General features: G+C 55.1%; 1 protein-coding gene across 1 annotated transcript; it reads left to right on the forward strand.

Moving 5' to 3' along the window:
• Nucleotides 1-110: 110 nt before the first annotated feature.
• TCF15 (transcription factor 15) lies at nucleotides 111-13356 on the forward strand. Its single transcript, XM_044455415.1, has 2 exons — nucleotides 111-581; nucleotides 12804-13356. Exons 1-2 carry the CDS (start codon nucleotides 111-113, stop codon nucleotides 12879-12881), a joined length of 549 nt encoding a protein of 182 aa, XP_044311350.1. The 3' UTR covers nucleotides 12882-13356.
• The last annotated feature ends 3805 nt before the right edge of the window (nucleotides 13357-17161 follow it).

A 17161-nucleotide genomic window follows, 5' to 3' on the forward strand; every position in this document is an offset into this window, starting at 1 on the left:
GCCGCGAGCGCCTTCGCGCGCGGGCGCGGGTGCGGGGCGGCCGCCCAAGGCCCGGCCGCGGGCCGCCCGGAGAGCCGCTAGCCGGGCCCGGCTCGCCGGAGCGCCGCGCCATGGCCTTCGCCATGCTGCGGCCCGTGGCCGCCCACGTGCTGTACCCGGACCTCCACATGCTGTCGGAGGAGGACGAGGAGACGCGCAGCGAGAGCGACGCCTCCGACCAGTCCTTCGGCTGCTGCGACGGGCGGCGCAAGGTGGCCCGCAAGGCCGGGCAGGTGGTGGTGGTGAAGCAGCGGCAGGCGGCCAACGCGCGCGAGCGCGACCGGACCCAGAGCGTCAACACGGCCTTCACGGCGCTGCGCACGCTCATCCCCACGGAGCCCGTGGACCGGAAGCTCTCCAAGATCGAGACGCTGCGCCTGGCCTCCAGCTACATCTCGCACCTGGCCAACGTGCTGCTGCTGGGGGACGGCTGCGAGGACGGGCAGCCCTGCTTCAGCGCGCTCTGCGGCGCCAAGGGCGAGGCGGAGGCCGGCCAGCCGCGCAGCATCTGCACCTTCTGCCTCAGCAACCAGCGCAGGGGGGTAAGTCGCTCGGCCGGCCTCGGCAAGGGAACGCGAGCCGGAGGGCCGGCTTCCTCGGAGCCGGGTCCCCCGGGCAGGTGGGCCTCCTCCCTCCTCCCCCATGCGCGGGAGCTGGAAGCGCCTGCCCGCTGGCAGAGGGAGGGCGTGCATGCTCTGTGCATGCTCGGAGGTGCGCTTTGCGATCGCTTCCTGTGTTGCAGAGCTGAGGCCTGGTGTTCGGAACGAGTACAGGTTAGTTCAAGCTCGAGCCTGAGGGAGCTGTCAGCTCTCTGGGAGCTGATCGCTTCCTGATAAGGAGGCCCTGAGTGGCCTCTTGTGGAGGACCGTGCTTGGTTTGAAGGGCCGTCACCCAGATCTGCTCCAGAGATGAAGAACCGCAGGAGCAGTTTCCCATCCACCCAGGAAGAGATGGCATAATCAGGCACAGAAATCGGGGACTGGCCGCTGCCTTCTCCAGGAGGGTGCCGTGGAGCATATTTCTACTTAAATTATCATAATTATTCCTAAACAGGCAGCTCCACAGATGCATCAGCATAGGTGCATGTTACATAAATGACTGCCCTCTTTTCTTCTATTTTGGTGGTGCATTTCCTCCTCTTTGGCTGTTCCTCGGTGGCCACCTCAGGGATGGGAACTCGGCAAAGGCTGGGCAAGAGGTTGCCCAGAGGGTGATGGGCTTCCAGCTCGCATGCAGAGCAAAGCCTTTGCCAGGCAAGGGTCAAAGAACAGGCCAGTAAGGCTGTGCATTTGTGCACTCTAGTCAAATGCAAGGTCCGGGGCTTAGTCCTGAAATTGGCAGGAATAAAAGAGGGGGCTGCCTTTGGACGGGGGCAGGACGCCCTGCTCCTCCTCCCTCCTTTAAGCAGGAATTCTTCAGGGAAGGAGAATGCGTTCCCTTCAGACGCATGGCTTCCACCAAGGCGTTCTCCTCCAGTCCCTCTCACTGGAGAAATCAAGTGCTCCAGGCTTAGCGATGGTCTGACTTGTACACGTGAGGCCACGAGAGAGTGGCTTGCCTGTGGCTTAACGGCTGAGTCCACATTCTGCATCTTGCGTGGAGCCCACAGCCCACCCCTCTGTGGCCAAGCAACTGGTGGCTGGCAGAAACACCTGCATGTCCCAGTCCGTTTCCCCACCTCTGTCTGTGTCCAGCAATGTTCTCATCCCCTGCTGGCCATTCTGAGCTCAATGGGAGTCCCTGGTTCTCCATTTTGCATCAGGAGGTTGGCTAGTGGTCTGTCAGAGCCATAAGCCACCATGGCTCTTTGGACTGGCCGTGCTCAGAAGCGCAGTATCATTTGCTAGGATGGAGGGAATTGGAGGCAAGCCTTCTGCATGCCTTCCCCTTCCAGAGACTTCTGCTCTACCAGATGGGGGATCTGGCCCAATCTGTTTGGCCTTTGCCTTCTCCCTTCCTTCCTTCCTTCCTTGGTGGCGAATGCAACTCTTCACATACTTTAGCCTAGCCTTCCCAGCCCAACAATCCTCTAGCGATGGTGGACTACAAGTCCCATCTGGCTGCAAATGGTGGGGCTTGTAGTCCCACACTTCTTGACAGGCAGTGAGTTGGAGAAGGCTGGTTTAGCTTAGTTTGTTTTTACATGGGTACCGATTCAAATTCTGTTCCTGTTCCTGATTTGGTTCTTAATGTCTGTGCCATCCGGAGGAAGAGCTGAAGTGTGGATTAGACGGGGCATCAAAAGGGATCCAAGTCATATTACATGCCGCTTCCTTCCCAGGCTGTGCAGCTTGTGCATCTTCCGCAGTGCTTGAAGGGGAGAGACAGTCGAGAACTTGTTTTTGTAGAAGTCTCAGCCAGTTGTGACTTGTGGGCACCGTCCCCCTGCTCGCTTCCATGCACACATGCATTTGCACAGAAACATGCAGATACACACATGTACATTCATATTTCATTAAAGAGGCGCTGTAGTCCTGAGAAAAACCAGGGATCTAATAGATGGTGCGGATGTAACACCAAATGATGGCTTGCCATAGTGTCTGGTTTGTAAGCCACGGTGTGTTTTTACCCTTGAAGGCCAGTGTGTGTGTGTGTGTGTGTGTGTGTGTGTGTGTGTGTGTGTTTCGAGGCAAACACCCAGGGAGTCTTTGGGAAAGAGAGCATAGGAAAATCCTTCAAGCAAGGTTTGGTCTGTAAGTGCCAAAAACAAAGTTGGATCTGAGTACAAACTACAGTTAGCAGCACAAACCCTGGTTTGCCGTTTGCTCGGAAGCGACCTATTCATTCAGGAATGTAAAAACAGATTTTCCAAGATGCCAGGCCCCTCGTGTGCCATAAATTCGTCCCCTCTGACCTGTGCGCCCTTAGCCCGAATCCGAGGAATGTGAGCGCCGGTCATGGATGCCCCGAGATCATGCGAAGGCAAGCTGTCCAAATCCAGAGAAAACCTTCTCTCCCTCATCCTGCTATTTCACACGGCGCTGAGCCCACGAAGGGCCTTCATTTCAAAATAAGCCAGGAATGGGGGCAGGGGAGAAGAAAACGACTGTCAGAAGAGGCAACTGTGGGCAGGCCCAGCTCTCCTGCCTGCTTTAATAAACAGCTGTCCATTTACCTGAAAAAAGACCATTTGACCTGATGATGATAAGAGAGTGAACAAAGAGGCTTTTTGCTCCCTTTCTCAGTATGCTAAGGGCCATGCTAGATGAGACCAGAAGGGCCAAACAGCTGCCGGTGGGGAGGCCATAAGCAACCCAGGAAAGCAATAGCCGTGACTTGTTCTGGTCCCTAGAAAATGGTATGCACAGGCACACTGCTTCTGCTAAGGGAGGGAGTATATGTTCATGAGGACTAGTAGCCATGAATAGTCTTGTGGTCCATGAATTTGTCCAGTCTCCTTTTAAAGCTGTCCAAATTGGTGCCCATCATTACCAAGGTCACCCGACTGACTGACTGTCGGTTGGCCCGAGGCAAAGAGAGCAGTTTTGTACCTGTGATGGGTTGTCATGTGGTCTGAGCCCAGACCAGTGACACTGACACAGGTATAGGGAAGCAGTCCTTGAAAAGGACATAAAATTGGGGTGTTGGTTTTTGTTTTGTTTTTTATGGCAGCACCATCAAGGTGTAACTTGGGAACTTCGAAGAGGCTGACCGTATCGGTCAGCTCGGAGTCTTTAAAAGCCAAACTCTCCCACTCCAAAAAAGCAGGGACGCAGTGGCCAAGAAGCAGAGAGGAGACAAGATGGGTCCTGCTGTTGAGACTGTGGGATATCCATGAGGGGAACCAGGGCTACGGGTTCTGCATAGATAACGCATGGAACTCACTGCCACAAGGTGTTGTGACGGACACTCCTCATGCCTTTTTGGATGGGTTGGACCCATCCGTGGTGGAGCAGGGGCACATCGGCCGTGAGCTAAGCAGTACCTTCCATGTTGAAAGATGCGTGATATGGAACTCCAAAGGGCGGGGGCACAGAAAGGGCAGTTCGTGAGCTTCCCAAAAGTCATTTGGCTGGACCCCATAGAAAACCGGAGGCTGGACCTGATAGACATTACTTGTTTCCTTTCTATCCCACCCTGTACAGCTGAAGCTTTCTGGACAGTTTACAGCAAATACTTAGCCTGATCCCACAGGGTTCCTGGGCCGGGCTTCCCCAAGTCTGGCTTCCTCTGGAGGCAGCACAGTAGAACTACAACTCCCATCATGCCTGGCCAGCTTGCAAATGTACCTACTGGGAGGTTTTTTCTTTTGTACCCTAGGGAAAACATGGTGCCCTGGAGCAAAACTCCGCTCATTGCATACAACGGTCCGCATGGGAGATCCGAGTGAATTCATAAACAGAAGGGTCTTCCCCGGAGGGATTTTGTAATGTGTAAAAAATGTGTAAGATAAAATTATGGAGGAGGAGGAGGCTACCAGTGGCTACCAGCCTTGTTGTCTGTGGGCCGCCTCCGTTACTAAGGGCCGCTTGCCTGCACAGCACCGGTTGCTGAGGGGCTTGGGCAGGAGGAGGTCTTGCCCCCGTCCTGCTGGGGGGATCCTGGGGCAGCTGGTTTGCCACCGTGTGTACAGAGTGCTGGGCCGGATGGGCCTTGGTCTGATCCCGCAGGGCTGCTCTTCTGTTTGTATGTTCTTAAATCATAGAATAAGCCGTGCTGATCTTATTTCCCACACTGTTCTCTGCCAATGTGGTCAGCCGTTTGCGTTATACAGAACGCTTCTTCTAGAAGAAAACAAAATGCAGCCCGTTCTGAGCCCTGCAAACACAGCACTCCTCGGTCCTCGGTGCACCGACAAACGCCACACCAGGGCAGGCGGCTTTGATCAACTTCCAGGAAGGTGCTGTGCATCCAGTCATACCCTCTGCCCTAGAAGACCCAGCCACTTCAGAGGGACGGGAACAGGTTCGGCCTTTGATCGAGGCAGATCAAGGGTGCCCATGATGGAGTGTGCCTTCGCACCCTTCATTCATTCATTCATTCATTCATTCATTCATTCATTCATTCATTCATTTCAGGTGTTCCGTGCGGCACTGGGAAGACGTTCCCGGTAGTGGGGCTGCCGAGCTGCAGCCGTCGCTGCACTCCTGCATTTAGTTTAGTGCATATGAATGCTGCTTTTCAGCTGGTCTTGGCCCCTAAACCAGCAGGCGATGAAGATCACTGCCAAGGGCAGAAGACGACGACGGACACGGGCAGGGTCTTCCAAACGGCCGCGCTCTTTCAGTATGAGGTGCCTCTTTCGCAGCGCAGGGAAAATGCCCCTTCCGGCACCGACATCGGCTGGTGCAGCCTGCGCCAGCTTCCTTGATGCACAAGAACCCGGGATGGCTCACGGGGGCACGGAGGGGGCCTTTTCTTTCCCGGGTGGCCTCCCTGCGCACGGTGGGACTGGGTCATCCTGCCGGGGCTTCTCTGGGGCAAGCGCCCCCCTGCTGCAGTGTTCTAGGCTCCGCAAGGCAGCCCCCGGCACTGATTAAGTAGACAGCTTCTCGCAAGATGCAGGGCGAAAGGAAAGAGACGGTGCGGGAGGAGGAAAGAAGCGGAGCACATGGTCCTGCGTGATGCACCTGCCCAAGTGGGTGCAAACATGCAGCTGGACTCCGGCCTGCACTGTATTCTTTGTCCTCCTGCTCTGGCGTGTTCTCTTCTGGGAGCCTGTGCCTTCCTTCCTTCCCTTCCTTTTCCTCTTTGGAGGTCCAACTTGGACCGATTCTTCCCCCATGCCCCAAAGACTTCTGGGAGCACCTGGGGCTGTAGGGGCCATTATTCTGGTGGGTGGGGGGGCAGCCCCATATGCAAGCTAAAGTCTGCCCCCCTCATCTTGGCTCTGGCAGTAACACGGGTGCGTTGCACCCAGTCCTTTGCAGCTGGCCTATCCTTAGGAAAACCGAGGCAGCTGCCTCCGGAGGCAGATGCTGGGGTGGCACCGGCTTCTCCACCCTTTCCCGCTGACCTCCGCTCCCGTGAACATGTGTGCACACACAACATGGGGTAGAAGTTTATCTCAAGGGTCAACACAGTGGAAAGTCTCCGATTTATGCGAATACTCTCTGAATTACGCCTGCCCCCCACAGCCATTCTCAGTTCGAGGCTGTGGCCCCCTTCACGGATCCCATCCATCTCGTATTTGGACTTCGTTCCCTCTCCTGCCCCTTTTCGCCTCCTTTTCCTATAGATGTGCCGGAATATGTTGTGCTCGGGCCACTCATCTCCTGAAAAGACGTAAAATATTTGCACCAGCCAACGAGCGGCTTCAGTCTACTGGTGCTTTTTATGCGTGAGAATTTGCTGCATTTCCTTTCTGACCCCCGTGATCCCTGTAAATTGAAACCTTGCAGTATCTCTTAGCAAGCCGGAGAAGTGCTTTGACGCGACGTAGATCAACTTTGCCCAGGCTTGTGTCTTCCAGATGTTTCTGACTGTAACTTCCAGTGTTGCTGGCCGTGCCTCTTGGCCGGCTGGCCGGCTGTTGCGGTTGGGAAGTGAATTCTGGGGAGCACCAGAATAGGAAGGGCTCGCGCAAAAGCTTTCTCCTCTCCTCTCCAATGCAAGAGCTGCATCCAGCTCCTCTTGCAACCTGCTTGGAGTAGAACTGGAATAAGAGGGAACAAATGTTAAAATGCCACAGGGTTTGCTTTAAATTGAAATTGCATCAGCCAAGGGGCAGGGGATCAGGGGGAATTTTAACCATTTCACCCCTTGCTGGGGTTTTGCAGAAAACCCACTTGCCACCAGCACAATCAGCTCTACATTCAGAAGTAAGAGGGTTCTTCTGTCCAGAAGTAAGTTCCGTTTATTTCAAGAGAACGTGCTCCAGGGTTCAAGCTGCCGTCTGCCACCGGTGGGGGGAGGGCAGTTCCCCATGGGAACTGATGGGAGCTCCCTTCCCAATGCAACCACAAGCTTCAGAGGAGAAACTTCATTCAAAACCTCAACGGAGAAGAAAAGCCTTACATTTCCCTTCCAAGGCTGCCCGCTTCCCATTAATTTTGCTCTTGGCAATTAAAAAAACCCCTTACATAAGAAACAGTTACCTTCAAATACAGCTTGGCCCAAGCAACGGTGTCACTCTGGATTCACATTGGTTTATGGTGGAATTTCATACTGGATTTTTTACACATGAAGATAAATCCATTTTTAAGACCTGGAGCTTAGAAGGTCTTTGATGGGTCAGAGCCAGCATGATCTGATCCAGCACCCCATTCCCTCTCTCAGCTGCTTCAGAAAGCTCCCGGAAGGAGCATGAGGAGATTGGTGACTGATCTGTCCTCTGCATCTGGTATGCAGGGGTAGACTGCCTCTGCATCTGGAGGTTTCACTGAGTTGATACAGCCACTCCCTTTGTGCCATCCCCAGGTCAGCAGTCCGGGTGCAGAACCTCAAAAGGTGTCACTCTGGTTCCATTTTAAAACTGGCCCCTCTAGAAATGGAATGGACTTTGTGTAAAATCTCAAATTCGGATTTGACGGAGAAAGCTTGAAAGTTCTCTCGCTTCTGCAACCTGGCCTTCAGGGACTCTTTTGAGATGCGAGCCCCCAAAGCAGCTGTGTCGAGCTTCAGCTAGTTCAAGGGCCTGGCTTAACCCCTGAATGCCACTTGGATCCTGGTAACATGCGGGTGGAGGGGCATTGCCAAGGGTAGGCACGGGTAGGCATTTGCCATGGGCCCACCCCATGGCTGGGACCCACAGAAAGTGCCCCCTGGAGCTGCTTCAGCTCTTCCCCAGTGCATCCTCTTGGGCTGCTCCCAGATGGCCTGCCTGCCTGCCTGCCGAACTCTTGGTGGCGAATCCAGAGACAATCACAGAAGAGTAGGGCCAGAGCGGGGCAGGAAGGCCACTGAGTCCAACCCCCGTTCTCTTCTTGAAAGCATCTGGTGTGGAGGAGCACGCAACTCTCTTGGCAACTGGTTCCACTGTCGCTCAGGAAATTCGTCCGTGTGTCCAGCCTGCACCTGGTATGTGGGCTCATTGTTCCATGTCCGACAGTTCGGGGTGAGCGAGAAGAGGCCTCCTCCTTCCTCTTTGCGACGGCCTTGGAGGTACCTGCAGAGTCGCCTCGGAGTCGCCTCTTCTCAAGGCTGAACGGGCCCAGTTCGTTCAGCCTCCCACCGTAAGACTTGCTTTCCAGGCTGTGTGTCATCTTTGTTGCCCTCCTCTGAACCTTTCCCAGATTTTCAGCATCCTTTCTAAACCTGGGAGGCAACTGCAGCTGGCGACTGCACGGGTACAGAATGGGAATTGGAGCGAGGCTTCCCACACCCACCGTTGCCCAGTAGTCGTTTCCATCTTCCCCAAAACTTACCTTTTGCCAGAGAGAGAGAGAGAGAGAGAGATCAGCACAGAGGGATTTAAAAAGAGAAACATTCATGGAGGAGGGGAAGGCTATCCGTGGCTACTAGTCCTCATGGTGTGATGCTCCCTCTGCATCAGAGCAGTCTGCCTGTGCACTCCAGTTGCTGGGGATCATGGGCACGGGAGTGCTATTGCCTGCTCGCCTTGCTTGTGGGACGCGGAGGCTGGGCACTGTGTGCTGGGATGGCTTGAATTAATTAGGATCTTAATTCGATGCAGGGCTTTCCCTTGCCTTTTTTTTAACCATCCATGATGCTGACAGGGAAGGAGAACAACTCTGGGAGAGGGGGAAGTGGCTGGACAGAAAGGTTTGAGTCTCTTCTCCTGGAGCTTGTGGCTTCTCATCCAGAGGTTTGTCCATAGAAGAAGGCAAACAAGCGCGAGGCTCAGCTACGTGGCCTGGATTTATCACTGGACCAGGTCTGGTCTCATTCGCAGGATTTTATGGAGGGGGGTGGTCCAGGTGTCAGGGTCTTCCATTCGTGTCTTTTTCACATTTACCACTGCTGCCTTGGTCCTCTTCCTTCCACAAAATAGCCGTTAAGGAGAAAATAGCTGCACCTATGACTTTGAAATACTAGCACTAGAAACTCTCAGAAGTGAGGTACGGCTTTTAACGAGCAGCACGGCAGATCGGCATGCACCGTGCTTGTTCAAGAAGATAATGAGGCTCTTCGGAGTCCCTAGATCTATTTCTGTACAAAGCGTTTTCAGGTGCAGTCTCATGTGCATTTAGACAGAAAAAAGTCCTACAGCTCCCAGGATTGGGAATTGCAGGACTATTTTCTGCAATTGCGTGGGACTGCCCCCTTCACTTGTTACTATAAATTGTTGGGCCAGCTGCTGGATGCCTGGCCACATTTCCTCAACCTCCATCGTTTCAGCCACTTCCAAAAACGGGACGAGGGCGGCAGGAAAGCTTTCCTCGTTTTTTGTGGTTTTGTTTCAATCTGGAGAGGCTGGAACTTCTGCCGGTGCACGTGTGTGCCTTTGTAGCTTTTGTTTTACTGCTGAGAGGGAACGTGAAAGGTGACTTTCAAAGGAGGCTTTTCTGAAAGTGATCGGAGGAGAAACTTAATCCGGGCCTCCGCAGGGAGCGAGCGGGCTGCGATTCCGGACTGCTCTGGTGGCTTCCGATTGTTCCCCAGCTGGTGATGACAGAATTCCCTTCGCTATGGCAACCTTCCGCAAGGACATAACCGAGGCAGCAGCCTGGGGAAAGGGGCAGAAGGGCCAGGCTCAAGCTCTCATTCCCCCACCGCTGAAGTGACTGTCGCATCTTTGTCCTCCACATCTGCTTTCTGCAACGTTGTTATGATTATTAATCAACATTTCATTTTTGTAATAGCTGCAGCTTTCTGGGCAGCTTATAAAAACACGGATCCCACAGATAGAATTCTAAAAAGCACCCTGTTGATTCTGGCACATGACCTTTTAAAAGCCATTTTACAGATAGAACAACTTGGGTGCAAACGAGGCCAGTTGAAAGCAGGCACTGCAAACGGCCCATCGGGGCATCAAGTATCTTCCTATGCCATGCAGTGCTTGGGAGGAGAGAGCAGCTGAAACCTGGTGCTGAGAAGATGACCGATTTGGCCCCAGGGGGACCTCAGCAGGGAGATTGTTCCATAACTGGGGGCCACCCCTGAAAAGGCCCCCTCCTTCACGGCTGGCTCCTGAGCTTCCAGTGAACGAGACCTCCGAGGAAGGCCTCCGGTGTCGATCTTGCCAGCTAGGTCGGTCAGGTTGGATGAGGAATACTGGAAGGGCCGGTCCTTGAAAGGCCCTTCTCGTGCCAAACACATGCATACCATCGCACACGGTTGGAGTATGGAGAACACAGCAGGGCCCTGGACCACGTGCTTTAAATACCGAATGTCCAGATTCGATTCCAGTCTCTCCAGCTCTGTTTGGGAAAGGGCCCTGCCTGGAACTCGCAGGAGCCGTTGCTGCCAGTCAAAAGAGATGATCTGACTTGGAAAAGAAATTTTCGACTTGGTAGCAAGTAGCTTGCTGGGTCTCTGTTTAAATCAGGCCTCCTCCTGGCACACTAGGGACTGGAATCTTTAGTGAAAGTTGGAGCATAGCATTTTGCAGGTCGCATGCATGTTCTCCCGGGTGTCCAGATGGGGCTGGAAAAGACTCAGGTCTGAAAGCCTCAGGTTGCTCCCTGCAGCCCTGGATAGAAGACACCGAGCCTCGGGTCTTCCGGGCGGTGCCCAAATGCGCCCTGGACACAGAAGCCGCTCTCGGGGCCCACAAGGCCCCCTAATGTCCATTTCATTGCTTGGGGTTTCTAAAAACATGCTCTGCAGACGGGTGCCGCAAGCTGATGCGCAGCTCTCCCTCTCTCCCTCTCCCTCTCCCTCTCCCTCTCTCTGCCTCTCTCTCTCTGCCTCTCTGCCTCTCTCTCTCTCTCTCTCTGCCTCTCTGCCACTGTTGGGTGCCGGAACCAGACTCGTGTTGTGATATTCGGAGCCCAGCTCAGCCGTGCAATGCGCTTCTTGGACAAGTTGCTTTTGGTTTCACCTTCCATTTTTCCTCTGGGAAAGGAAGGGGATGCTTTGTGACTGGTCCTGAAGAGATGAGCCCAGGCCTCGTCCGTCTACGCAAGCTGGCCAGAGAGGCGGCACAAAGCCGAGTGTTTGCACGTTTGGGTTGCGTGTGCAAGAGAGAAAAGCACCCACACCACAACTGGCATTTCGCTTCTCGGGGTGCTGGCAGGTCCGTCAGGCACCCACTGGCAGTCGCTCCTAGAGGGGTCCCCCTCTTCCCAACCTTCCCGCAGGTTCGCCCTGGCCGGGAGAACGGTGTTCACACGACACGAAAAGGCCTCCTTGCTCCCCTGCTCTCTGCCTGCCTGCCTGCCTGCCTGCTGAGCAAGCAGTAGCAGTGCTGGGAAAGAGAGCAAGGAGGCAAGGCAGCTCCTGGGAGAGAAGCCCCGTCGGAAGGGCCTTGCCCCCAAGCATCCTGCCGGGAGCTGGCACCGGTGGGAGCAGCGGGACCTGGAGCCCAAGGAGTGGCCCTCCAGCCGCCCTGAGCAAGGCCTCCGAGGCACCCGCGGGACAGGGAGGCGTGTGCCTTACCGAGCAGCAGAGGAAAGAGGGCCGCAGATGCTAGAGTGCCTGCGATGACAGGCGAACGGCTTGAGAGAAGGAGGTATTTCGCTGCAGCTGCTGCAACAGGATGCTGGATTCACTACGAGTCACGTGCGGTCCGGTCCCATCTAAACTGGGAAAAGTCCTACAACCCCCGGTGTGCTGCAAGCAGGTTTTCCTGTCCAACTTGGGCAGGATTGCACCCTTAGTCCAATCACTGGTTGGGTGGCTTTAAATGCTGGTGGAACAGACCAGGCTGTCCTTGTTTCTTTGGACACTGAAAAGGCTAGGGGCAAAATTTATCTTTGCTATATTGAGAAGATTAGACTTTCCTGAAGAATTTCTGAAGAATGGCTCAAAATGTTACACTTCCCACAAGAGCAACAGGGATAACTGATGGTCTTCAGGGAGATTTTTTAAATTCTTGGAAGGGGTACTAGACAGGGCTGTCCGCTTTCCTCACCGATATTTGGCTTGTGCTTGGGACCCCTGGTGCGTGTGCTTAGACCAATTAATCCTATTCACAGATTTGTGTATGATTGTATGTAATCCCAAATAAGTTTTATGCTGATGCTCATTTACTGTTTATCTCAAAACTCCAGGCATCTCTTCCAGCTTTGATGTAGGTGATTAATGCTTTGGGTGATTTCTCTGGCTATTCCATTAACTGGTCCAAGTCTGAATTGATGCCAGTTGGAGGTAACACAAAGTGTATTAAGCTACCTGGCCATTTCAGTGGTACCCAGATCTTAGGACTCATCTGGGAATACTCATTCTCAGAGATGTATCTCAGTCAAGTGTATTTGAGTATCTTGATTCAGGAGATAGTAGTGGCACTGGAGAGGGTACACCTTTCCACCATCCCAAGCTTTGGAAGCGGGAAAGTGCCCCTCCTTTTCATGAGTGAAGATCAGTCCTGGTGTTGCTTGGATGTGACGGTTTGCCTTTTGACAGCTTTTTGTCAAAAAAGCTGCTTGGACGTGGCGGTTTGCCTTTTGACGGTTTGCCTTTTGACAGCTGTCACATCTAAGCAAACAGCTTCTGAACAGCCCCTATCCTGGGGTCACTTCCCAGGGTTGGTACCTGCTACGCCTCAACAGACCAAGTACGTAGCTCAGGTTGGGCTTCCCACTTCAGACCCATGGGGGGTGCATCTCGGCGTTGGCACAAGCCCCGTGAGAAGGATAAGATTAAAAGAATTACGAAAAAGCGTGCGCTGCATTCGGAGGGCTCTCTTTGCCCAAGAGAGGGGCTGGTGCTCCTAGTGTCGAATGGGAGTTGCACTCATTTTTGGTTCACCTTCCTTTCAGGGCAGCCGCCGGGAGCTTGGTGGGGGAAGCTACTTGAAGGCGCGAGGAGTGAACCACCTCAAGGTCCTGCGGAGATGAGCTGAAGTGGAGAGGAGCGTCTGCCGAAGAAGCCGGGCCTAGCAAGGATCCACACCTCAGAAAACTGAGTTTCACGTGCCCGCCCGGGCGGGGAGGGGGTGGACTTGATGGACACCAGGGGTCCCTGGTGCTTCCAGACAGGAAGCCCCCCTTGGACGGGAAGCCCCCCTCTGTGGACTCTGAGGGGCCGGGGCAGGATGGGAGCTGCTCCCGCATCGGACTGCTGCGCAATGAGGATTTGTGACTGCGAAGAAACGACCCTGCAGCCAGAGCTTGGACGGCCGCCCAGAGAACGGCGCCTCTGCCAGGAGGGAGGCTCGGTCACGGGAACATGGCGGTCCCGGGACGGCGGGGTGCTGGCGCTGGTGGCGGCATGGATCACCGGCCTGCTTCCTAAAGGACGATGCCAAGCAGCGCCTCCTCGTGAGGAAGCTTACGGCTGGCCTGTGCAATCACTGTGTAATTATTTCCTCATTCAGCAGGCTTGAAAATAAAGATATTTTCTCATCCCTGCGTGACTGGCTCCTTATTGCTTCCCCTGAGCTGGGGTGGCGACGCTCAGGCCTGTCCCCCACCTGGGACCCCAGTGGGGCTTCCCAGCAGCCCCCAGACGGCCACATCAGCACTGCCTCGGCCGTGTCCCCTTCCATGGCCCCCCGTCGTTGGCAGTTTAGTTTCCTGCCTTTTGCACAGCTCCTTCCCTGCCCCTTTCCAGAGTGCCTTTGCTAAGGTCCCGATCCTGTCAGCTGAGGGATGTGCTGAAAGGGCTGTGCTTTGCCCCTGAGCCATGGGGATTCTCGAGCCCTGCCCAGCAACCTGGACGGGACGGGATAGCGCTCCAGGGGGAGGACAGCCCAGGAGCAAGTCCTCATGGAATGGTGTTCATTGGCAACCTGCAATACAACGAATGTGTTCATCAACGGCTGTTCGCTGTTATTACTGTATTACCAATGATCATACTCCCTGCAGGAGGCAAGTCACTGGGGGAACCAGCCAGTACAGACCGTTGCCTCCAGGACCGGCTTGTCGGCTTCCCGTGGCCTCTGGGTCCATGAGCCAGAAGATCTGGGTGCTCCAACCCTGGCGCCCTCCAGATGAGTTGGACTACAACTCCCATTGTAGTCCCAGCCAGCGCTGCGGGTCATTGCTTACCCGATCTGTAAGGCACCAGGCTGGGCTGGACTGCGATGGCATTTCGTCCGGTCCAGCAGGGCCCCACCTCATTTCTGCTGCCTGCAACCCACAGAGGGGAACCCGCGGCCTGATTCTGAGCTTTTCTTTTTTAACATTCCAACAGGATCCATAATTTGTGAGGAGTTCCCCCCCCCCCACTTCCCCCTGTCCTATGATGCTTGGATTTTTCTCCCTATCATAACAATGGATTTTCCCCCAACTGTGGAGCATCACTACCCCCTCAAGATTTGGACTGCAACTCCCATCATCCCCAGCCAGAGCATGGCCATAACCCCCACTCTCTGGCAGCAGCTTCAGGACAGTCCGAGATGGCTCTTGGCTCTGTGTACAACGGATGGACAGAAATCCCATAAGATTTAGCAAAGGCCACCTTCACTGAGGATGATGTTTTGGGTTCTAACTCCCATCATCCCTAGCCATTGGCCATGCTCGCTGGGTATGATGGAGCTTGTAGTCTAAAGCAACTGGAGCACACCCATGGGGCTAATCCTCACTTAGACAAAGTCATGGAGGACTGATCTATCCTTGGCTACGGACCGGAACAGCTAAGCCATGCTCCTGCGGGTGCAGAAGCAGTCTACCTGTGAACATGAGGTGCTGGGGAAGGCCATCCATGAGGCAGGCCTCGTGTCCCCACGTCCTGTTTGTGGGCTTCCCAGGGACATCTTGTTGACCGCATTCAGAAACGGGACACTATTCAGCAGATCTTTTGTCTTAATTCACCAGGGCAGCCACGATGTTCGGTGAATTTGAACCCGCTTAGCAATGTGAATGGACGGGGCTTGCAAGCCAGAAGGATGGGCTCGAGAACACCCCTGCCTCACGGCCACCCTGACCCTCTCCTACTCCATCTGACTGAAGCTAATCGATCATGGAGCTGCTGCCCCATGGCATCAGTGGGGCCCATTGTCTCCCTGGCAGCTGGAGAGCTAGCCCCCTGTATTACACCAAACATGCCTTCTTGGCTGATGAAGCTTACGGAACCCATCCAGGTGACCTGCTGAATTCCACCTGGCCTTCAGCAGCCTTTGCCTCTTGCTGTGCGAGATTGTCCGTCTGAGAAAGGTGCGGGGAGGTGAGTGTTGCTCGCTGGCCCTGGATGACTCAGAGGCTGCTGGGCCCAGCTGTGGTTCCAGGAAACTTGGGATTCATTTCCTTGCAAACAGGCAGAATTCCCTTTTATAGACTGGAGGCTTCCAGAGCCCAGCTTGAGATCTTCCCTTCCCACCCTCCAAATCCATCTTCCTCAAAGCAGCCCAGGAGCGGGGGGGGGGGGGGGGGCGGGGCTGGCTCCAGAGGGGGGCAAAGTCGGACACTGAAAAGGGGGATGCTGCTGCTGCTGCTGCCATTCTGCACGGGGCACCCACCCAAGGCAGGGAACACACGCGAGGATTCCCCGTTCTCATGTCCTGATTTTCCTACCTGAATCTGCCTATCCTGCCAAGGATGTCTTGCTCATGAGCCGCCCAGAAAGTGCAGCTGCACCGCAAGCGTTAACTGCTTGGCATGCTTGCTTCCCACCTTCATAACGCTTCCCCCGTGTGGATTTCTGCGGTCCTTGCACTGACCTGTTCGACAGCCGTCCACCAATGCAAGGATGCTTCACTGACAGATCGGGTGCCTTTTGACGTATTGAGCGGTTCAGTTTAAGCGAACGTGTGTATGTGCAAAAGTTTGGTATTGGGGAGCCTTTTAAGACCCAAAAGAAGCGCTCAGTGACCTCTGCCCCCAAAGCTGCAACTGCATTTATGGGAACAGCCATCTGACTCACCCTGAGCCGAAACTGAAGCCTGTGTTGCAGAAAAGAGTGCAGGGCAGGCTCTGTTTCAAGGATTATTTGGGCAGGGGTGGAATCTGAACCGGGAGAAAATGGCCATGCATGAAAAGCGTAGAAGAGACTAGAAGAGCCCAGCCAGGTCAGGCCAAAGGCCCACGCAGCCCAGAGTCCACACGACGGACAACTAGCGGCCCACAGGAAACCCGCAAGCAGGCCAGAGTGCACGGCACCCTCCCACCATGCTCCCCGGCCACGGGTGCAGAGTCACACTGCCTCTGATTCCAGAAGCAGCACGTGGCCAGCAGGGAAGGAGCCTCTGGCAAGCTTCTCCTCGTGGAACGAGTCCACACGCCTCTTCGACCCCCCCCCCCACGTGGACGGCTCTCATTCCATCATGCCGCGTTGTCCTGAACCCCCCACCCTTCGGCCTCGTGGGGCGACCCAGTTGTGGGCCAGCGTGATGAACGAGAGAGAAAACGGTCTCCCGCTCCACTCTATCCAGAGAAGCAAAGAAAAACCCAGCAGCGGCCTGGCGGAGTGAAAGGCTTGCTTCAGCCCACAGAAACCGAGTTGGGGCGTCCCCGGCTTCCCCCTCTGCTGATGTCTGGGGGGCCAGGCTGCCCAGTGTCCCCCAAGCTAGCTGGATCTGGTGGAGGACCCTGTCCCATCGCCAGAGTGGAAGAACCCGCTTGGCTTTTGCAACGCGGGAGGGGTGCACCCTCCCGCGCTTTGCCTGAGGGGGCCGGATCCCCTGGGCCAGTCCACCGGCGGTGCTGGCATGAAGCCCAGGGCCTTATCAGGTTGGAGGGACTTGTGCTGACTTCTCTTCAGGCCCCAGCTGCTGCTCCCACGGGCCCGTCCGTGCCGACAGCTTGGGAACCTGAGCGGAGACGATGTACGGCTCTGCGGACATGATAGGCAGAGCAGAAACAAGGCTGAGCCCCAGAGCCCAGTGCCTGGGAGAAAGATCTCCCTGGCTTTGAACCAGGCCAAAGCCGGGCTCAGATGCACCAAACCCTGCTCGGGAGACGCAGTTCTGGAAGCATAGGCGGTGTTAGAAGCCAGCTTCCTAAGGCTGGTGCCCCAGATCTTTCCTTTGGGGCCCCAAATGGCTGGGGTGGGGGAGCCATCTGCCTACCACCTTGTCAAAGGAAAACTCCCGGCCATGTCTGAACCCCTCCTGGGGAAGGGCATTTTGTCATCTGCTGCCACCCCCTCCCCGAATCTCTCTGCCTGAGGCTTCTTTTGGAAGGCAAATGCCCTTCCCCTCTTGCCAGACATCTCGCTTTGCAAAGAGGGGTGTCCTTAA

The sequence above is a fragment of the Varanus komodoensis genome, unplaced genomic scaffold (genome assembly GCF_004798865.1).
Source record: "Varanus komodoensis strain SLA01 unplaced genomic scaffold, ASM479886v1 scaffold8, whole genome shotgun sequence".
NCBI classification, from domain to species: Eukaryota; Metazoa; Chordata; class Lepidosauria; order Squamata; family Varanidae; genus Varanus; species Varanus komodoensis.

Excerpts from the sequence above, each read along its gene's own strand:
- TCF15 (XM_044455415.1), top strand. The coding sequence starts at position 111 with ATGGCCTTCGCCATGCTGCGGCCCGTGGCCGCCCACGTGCTGTACCCG. Across the intron at positions 582-12,803 it reads TCAGCAACCAGCGCAGGGGG|GGCAGCCGCCGGGAGCTTGG; the intron begins GTAAGTCGCTCG and ends CCTTCCTTTCAG.